The sequence below is a fragment of the Bactrocera latifrons genome, unplaced genomic scaffold, assembly GCF_001853355.1.
Source record: "Bactrocera latifrons isolate USDA-ARS-PBARC rearing strain unplaced genomic scaffold, ASM185335v1 scaffold_358, whole genome shotgun sequence".
Taxonomy (NCBI): Eukaryota; Metazoa; Arthropoda; class Insecta; order Diptera; family Tephritidae; genus Bactrocera; species Bactrocera latifrons.
In genome coordinates this window covers 219,765-227,899 of record NW_017536999.1, presented here as the reverse complement: position 1 = coordinate 227,899, position 8,135 = coordinate 219,765, and the positions used below count along the sequence as shown (strand labels likewise).

Sequence of the window (8,135 nt, the reverse complement as noted above, 5' to 3'; positions counted from 1 at the left end):
AAATTTTACAGAAGAAATGGCAGAGGAAAGCTCCACCCTGGCTTTTTTTTTTAAATTTTAAATGGGCGTGGCGTCGCCCACTTATGGACCAAAAACCATATCTAAGGAGCTTCTCAACCGATTTCAATGAAATTCGGTATATAATATTTTCTTAACACCCTGATGACATGCACGAAATATGGGTGAAATCGGTTAACAACCATATAACCCTATATATATATACATACCCTATATATATATACAAACAACCGTTATGTGAACAAAACTATAATACTCTCTTCAGCAACTTTGTTGCGAGTGTATAAAAAGAATAATTGTAAAACAAAATCAATTTCAACCTCACAGTGAAAAGTATCCACTGGCAATACTTATAACTTTATAGCCATTAACAGTTATTTCCCTCATGAAATAACAAGCAAAATATTGGATCTCTACGCATAAGTTTGTCCATTTGGAGTGCACTTTTGAGGAATTAAAATCATGGGACGCCACATAACGATTGTCGAAAGAAAATTAGTCATTCATCATGCTGAACTAGGAAAATCGCAACGGAAAATTGCAGAAATACTCAATATTACTAGATCTGCTGTCCAAAAAATTATATTGAGGCACAAAACGTAGAACGTATCTGCAACAAGCCGAAAACCAGCAAGAAACCAATTTTTACTGAAAGAGACGAAAAGTGGTTGCTTCGACAGGTGGCCGATAATCCGAAGCTTAGTGCACCTAAACTTGCTGAAATCGCGGAGAAATATCTAAACAAAAAGTGTAACCCAGAAACCATTCGGAGAATCTTGCGTAAGAATGGTCTTCATGGTAGAGTTGCACTAAAAAAGCCATTCGTCAATCCCAAAAACCGCCAAATTCGATTGGAGTTCGTTCAGGAACATGAAAAAAAAAGAATTTTTAATTCGGGAAGTCAGCTATTTTTGCCGATGAAAGCAAGCTTAACATGTTTGGGTCGGATGGACCAAGTAAGATATGGCGTAGGGCGAAAAGGGCCTTGGATCCTAAACACACAATTCCAACCGTAAAACACGGAGGAGGCTCTGTAATGGTATGGGGTTGTATGAGTGCTGCCGGCGTAGGAAATCTAGTTTTTATCGAAGGAATCATGGATAAGATGTATTATTTAAACATTCTGAAAGATAATTTGTAGAGTAGTGCCGAAAAATTGGGGTTGGGGGCAATATTCCAATTTTATCAAGATAATGACCCCAAACACAAATCCCACATTGTTCGAGAATGGATGTTTTATAACTGTCCAAAAGTGATTCAAACACCTCCCCAATCCCCGGATTTGAATCCTATTGAAAATTTATTGAGTATTTTGGAGAAAAATATTAATAATCATAACATCTTAAGCATACTAACTCTGAAAAAAGCTTTGCAAGAAAAATGGGAAAAAATTCAATCTTCTTACACTGAAAATTTGGTTAAATCTATTATAAAAAGGCTCACAGCAGTAAAGGACAATAAAGGATATCATACCAAGTATTAACCACCTACGAAAATCTTATTTTCAATAAAACTTTTATCGTTCATACTTTTCACTGTGAGGTATAAATTGTTTTTGTTTTACAATTATTATTTTTTTATTTTGAATTTACATAAACATCGTTAATTTTATTTTATTAATTTTAAGTTAAGATGTTAATGTTCAAATATAAAAAACAATAAAATTTAATTTAATAATTAACTATCAACAATCATATTTTCAATACAAAAACCCAAGTGGATACTTTTGACTGTGACTCACTGTCTGTATGTATGTAAAAAAATCGTCCCAAGTGAATGGCGATCAGAGAACTTTCCTCACTTGCGTGAACTTCTACACATGACTCCATCCGCTCAGTTCTATTTCACTATTCCCAATATTTAACAATTTTATTATTTTTTAGGAAAGATCAGTTTGAAATATTATATATATATTTCATCGTTACTGTTTAAATATTGCACTGCTCTGTGCAATGCTTCCAAAAGATTTTTGTATATCTCAAATTGTAGTAAACCTTTTTATCAACACTTCAGTTATGCCGCTATATTTTTATTCTAGATATCGCGTTCGGTTTGTTATGAATGCATTTGCATCCTTCGCTCATAATCTAACAAAGTATCCGCAAAGCCTTGACAACGTTTGTTATGCACTCTTTTTCTCTCCAATAGTTAGCAGGTATGAAAAGAATGTAATGGCTACCCATAGATGTACTGAATCACCCAATTTATTACTTAAGAACGAACAACTGTCCACATTATGAAAACTTGCTATTGGTCTACAAATGTCGCCTTTTAAGGTTTGAATACTGGATACTGCGATGGTAGCGCAATCTATCGGATCCAATGTAAAACATTCCAAAATTACCAATTGATTACAAATGAAAAATTTGTTTCAAAATACATTTTCCAGTGGATCAAATTGTGAATCTAAACAATTTTCGAATCTCCTTAAACACACAAAAAAAATTTCATCAAAATCGGTCCAGCCGTTTAGGAGCAGTTTATTTACAAACACACGGTCAGAAGATTTATATATATATAAATATGCATATACTCTTGTATAAACAGTCGTTGGCATACAGATGCAAAATTTCCGCCGGTGGGGTTCTCTCCATTCTGCGAGAACTATTCAGCTACTAACTAATTATTTAATGAAACTGGTAAGAGTCAATGATATGGCGTTGAGTTACTCGGAAATAAGTGGATAACAAAGTGGAAAAAGAATAAACTGCAGTTAGTGTCTAATATCTTTCATATAACCAATTTTAATAAGGAGCCGAAAGCAGTACTTTTTAAGAAAGGATTTCTTTCGCAGAGGCCAAGGCCCTTAAGATCGATACTGTTAAAATACATGGATTACTAACTTTGCCGGAGGCCTCACTCGTCTTGAAAACCTTGAATAAATATCAGAGGTTATTATTATATCTAAATCCGCAGTATACATGCAATTACTATGCCGCGATGATCGTCTTCGTGGCGGTACTCTTAACCCAAATTTCGTCCAATTAACGCTTTTGATGATGTTAAGTTAGATTTATTTGTTAGATACAAATATTATATTTCTAACTAACCGTTATATTCTTTCAACAGAACCTCGTTTCTCTTTGCACCATTCACCTCGCCATCAGTATACGGTCAGAGAGCGCCCTTAAATGATGCCCGAAATTGACCGTGACGCTGTTGCTGAAATAGTAAGCGGAGCGCATGCGCCTCTATTCAGCACCGCCGCACTACTCGCCAAGGAACAGCAAAAGTACAAGTCACACGCCCGCCTACAGGCAACACTAGCCGAGCAGGAGCACTTAAATATGGCCGCCGCCAGTTCGTATGTGTACCAGAGTCCATTGACCATTCCACCACATGGTCTGCCGCAATATAATAATTTCAACATGAATAATAATCAAATTGGCACATTAAATCACAATATGGCAGCGCAGCATTTAGCGTCGAACCACGCTTGCATAAGCCCCAGCAACAAAGAAAAGCTTTCAAATTTGCTAAAGGTGCTTGAACCCGAGCAACGCATTACTGGAAATTTTCTACAGAAGACGCTTGAAGCGGCACCACGCTCCTTACCTGGCAATTGTTCCACGAATGGCGGTAGTAATATGGCCTATTTGGAAACAGCATGTTTGTCGGCACCTCCCCTCCAGACACCGCTGTCCCCGCCACCACCACCGCCGCCACGCGCTAAAACACCACATCCCCGACGTTTGGAACCAACTGCCGTACCGTCATTAAAACCCTCCAAAACTCATAATGATCTCGAAATTAAAGCTAGCGATAATGTCACAGAAAGTTGGCACCCACATGTTTATGCGCGTCCACCAATGCGGCCAACACCACATGCTATAGCTGATATCCTCGGTTGGCGGGCACTTGCCTCGCCGAATCAGCAGCGCACTTTTGTCCCCAACAATGTCAGTAACAACAACATCGCAATGGACGAGTCATCTAATTCTTCATCAAACGCAGTTGTAACGCTTCCCCCAGTGCCGGCTAAGTCACCTAAAAGTATATTACGTAATTTTCAGCAACAATTTGCCCAACAACCGCAGTCACCTTTAAGGGAACCGGCGCATATGCGTAGTACATCGGTAAGCGAGGCCAGTGAAGACGATGCAAGTGGCAGTATAATGGATCAGCCTCTGGATCTTTGTGTGCCAAAGAAGCCGCGAGAATTGAGTTCTCCGCCACCACATGTGAAACAAACACAGATTCTGTCCAAAACCGGAAGCAGTAAGAAAGGTAAGTGCGAGCTTATAACATCCATAACTGTTTTTGTATTGTGGCTTAAAAATGACTTAAAGGTACTTACAAATTGAAGTAAATAGGAAAAGTTTATAACTTTAATTGTGAGTACATTGCAAATTGTAAAACGCGGAAGGTTAACATGAATTTTTTTTTTTAGTTGGAGAGAAATAAATACTACCAACTTAAGACCTGAACAAAGTCCAGTTCATGTTCTTTAACATTCAATGTAAAAATCTTATTTACTTTACCTTGTAGCATCATTTCGTTCAAGATTAGGTTCGGTTATATAAACGAAGTCCTTTGATCCAGTACCAACTTGTTCCCATTACTATATGAAAGGAGTAAGGGCTTTGTAGTTTGCAGCTATTTTGCTATGACCAAGCACCCAAACGAGTTGGATAATGAGTAAATTAATAATATATCTAGTGAAGATAGACACTCCTTGACTACCTTTGAGCTCAACTAAGCTGCACTGCGGAACAGCAAATCAATTGCTACCTTAATAGTACCCACTTCCGCCTTAAAAACACTACGTGAATTCGGTAGCCTAACATAAACTTAGTGTACAGCTATAATAGAAGACGTCTTCTCGAACCCGCCTTACTAGCTTCTACCCATCTGTAAAAATATTCACTGCACCTCTTCTCCAGCGACTTCCACCGTTCATATATTATATCTCTCTGTAGCAGTCTAAGGCAGAGGATGCCTTCTTTTGCTCCTTCTCATACACAATGTAAATTTTACATTTTTATACTCTTGCAACTAGTTGCTACAGAGTATTATAGTTTTTTATACTCTCGCAACAAAGTTGCTAAAGAGAGTATTATAGTTTTGTTCACATAACTGTTGTTTGTAGAGTCAGCTATAGGTTTATATATACCAAAGTGATGAGAGCGACGAGTAGAGTTGAAATCCGGATGTCTGTCTGTCCGTCTGTCCGTCCGTCCGTGCAAGCTGTAACTTGAGTAAAAATTGAGATATCATGATGAAACTTGGTACACGTATTTCTTGGCTCCATAAGAAGGCTAAGCTCGAAGATGGGCAAAATCGGCCCACTGCCACACCCACAAAATGGCGGAAACCGAAAACCTATAAAGTGTCATAACTAAGTCATAAATAAAGATATTAAAATGAAATTTGGCACAAAGAATCGCAATAGGGAGGGGCATATTTGGTCGTAATTTTTTTTGGAAAAGTTGGCGTGTCCCCGCCCCCTACTAACTTTTTTGTACATATCTCAAAAACTTCTATAGCTATGTCAACCAAACTGTATAGAGTCGTTTCTTTTAGGTATTTCCATATACAGTTCAAAAATGGAAGAAATCGGATAATAACCGCGCCCACCTCCCATACAAAGGTTATGTTGAAAATCACTTAAAGTGCGTTCACCGACTAACAAAAAACGTCAGAAACACTAAATTTTACAGAAGAAATGGCAGAGGAAAGCTCCACCCTGGCTTTTTTTTTTAAATTTTAAATGGGCGTGGCGTCGCCCACTTATGGACCAAAAACCATATCTAAGGAGCTTCTCAACCGATTTCAATGAAATTCGGTATATAATATTTTCTTAACACCCTAATATGGGTGAAATCGGTTCACAACCACGCCTGAAATCTCGATTACCACTTTATCATGCGAGAGTATAAAATGTTCGGTGACACCCGAACTTAGCCCTTCCTTACTTGCTTCACCTAATGGTTGTACGTATTACCTAAAACTAAACGAGATAGATATAGGGTTATATATAATATACAAATGATCACAGTGACAAGAAAAGTTCAAACCCGATTGACCGTCAGTCTGTCCATCCATGCAAGCTGTAACTTGAGTAAAAATTAAGATATCTTGATGAAATTTAGTATGCAAGTTCCTTAGTAAAAAAAAGAAAAAACAAGTTCGTAGTTGGCGTTATCGGATCACTGGCACGCTCACAAATCGCTATTAACCGAAAACATATAAAGTGCCATAACTAAGCACTAAATTAAAATATAAAACTGTAATTTGGCAAAGGGGATCGAAGTAGCAAGGGACACCTGTGTATAAAAACTTTTGAAAAGGTGGTCGCTGCCCCGCCCTCTAATATTTTTAATGTGCATATCTGCTTGCATATATGCCACTTTATAAAAAACATTTGTTCAAATCCAACCAAAATTGTTCAGGTCCCTAGGTACCGAATATGTGAGCGTCAGTACCTATAGTTGACTTTTCTTCGAAAATATCGATCATGTGTCAGATATGCAATAGAAATCCAGACAGAATCCTTTTCCTGCAGTAGTAATTCTGTGTACCGAAAATGGGTGGAATCGGGTTAATACTTCCCTGAGCCCCCATACGCTTATATAAAGATATATTGGAAAATATTTGAGTAATCTCAATGAAAATTTCCCTGGTATTAAGGTATTTCCCTGGCTTTGATTCCAGCAAGTTACAAGAGTAGAAAACTTTTCCTGGGTACATTTTTAGAATAACGACACTTTTTCATAATAACTTGATTATGTGCTGTGCTGTTTTTATTTAAGTGTTTGTTTGCAACGAAAAATATTTATAAATAAATTTCCGAATCCCCTGAGCATTTAAATATAACTGAGTTGTGCGCATTTACGACGTGTCTTGTTGTTATATTATATACGGATATAAATAAAACTGCAATGATTCACATCCGCTATTGGAAAGGAAAAAAAGTATTAGTATACGTGAATATCTAGACTCCTATTGCTTGTTAACTTGAAAGTTGCTGAATTTTCATTATATAATTACAGTTTTACATTTTAAACACTTTATCGCGCTTACTTCCACTTGCTTGCTTAGGTAAGTATCATATTAGCACATTCATTAATTCGCATTCAAAAGTGGGGCGCGCAAAAACTTGAAGTTGTGCGACTATTAAATGCACCACAATGGTTATCTATGAGCATTAATGCATTTGCAATTAATCACTGCATTTTAATTTTAAAATACAAAAACCTGATATAATTATTCAGGTGAATATTGAAATAAACTCTCATAAATCAATTGGAAATTGATTATTCAAACGAATGTTGATTTCTCTATGTATTTAAAAACTTTGTTAAATAAATATTTAACAAGTAAGGATGTCACCGAACATTTTATACTTTCGCATGATAAAGTGATAATCGAGATTTCAGGCGTGGTTGTGAACCGATCTCACCCATATTTGGTACATGTCATCAGGGTGTACAGAAAATATTATATACCGAATTTCATGGAAATCGGTCGAGTACTTCCTGAGATATGGTTTTAGGTCCATAAGTGGGCGACGCCACGCCCATTTTCAATTTTTAAAAAAAGCTTGAATGCAGCTTCCTTCTGGCATTAACGCACTTTTAGTGATTTTCAACATAACCTTTGTATGGGAGGTGGGCGTGGTTATTATCCGATTTCTTCTATTTTTGAACTGTATATGGAAATGCCTAAAAGAAACGACTCTGTACAGTTTCGTTGACATAGCTATAGTAAACCGTCCAAATATGCCACTCTCTAATGCGAACCTGTGTGCCAAATTTCATTTTAATATCTTTATTTATGGCTTAGTTATGACAATTTATAGGTTTTCGGTTTCCGCCATTTTGTGGGCTTGGCAGTGGGCCGATTTTGCCCATCCTCGAACTTAACCTTCTTATGGAGCCAAGAAATACGTATACCAAGTTTCAACATGATATCTCAATTTTTACTAAAGTTACAGCTTGGACGGACGGACGGACAGACGGACGGATGGACAGACAGACAACTCTACTCGTCACTCTGATCACTTTGGTATATATAAGCCTATATCTGACTCTTTTAGTTTTAGGACTTACAAACAACCGTTATGTGAACAAAACTATAATACTCTCTTTAGCAACTTTGTTGCGAGAGTATAATAA

At 37.0% G+C, this 8,135-nt stretch overlaps 1 protein-coding gene across 1 annotated transcript in view; it reads left to right on the top strand.

Moving 5' to 3' along the window:
- LOC108971744 (probable serine/threonine-protein kinase nek3) overlaps positions 1-8,135 on the top strand; it is an 82,866-nt gene that overhangs the window by 30,157 nt on the left and 44,574 nt on the right. The window contains exon 2 of the mRNA XM_018938005.1: positions 3,088-4,245. Within this exon, the coding sequence (XP_018793550.1) occupies positions 3,150-4,245 (1,096 nt within the window). The 5' untranslated portion in view covers positions 3,088-3,149. The remainder of the gene's footprint in view (positions 1-3,087; positions 4,246-8,135) is intronic.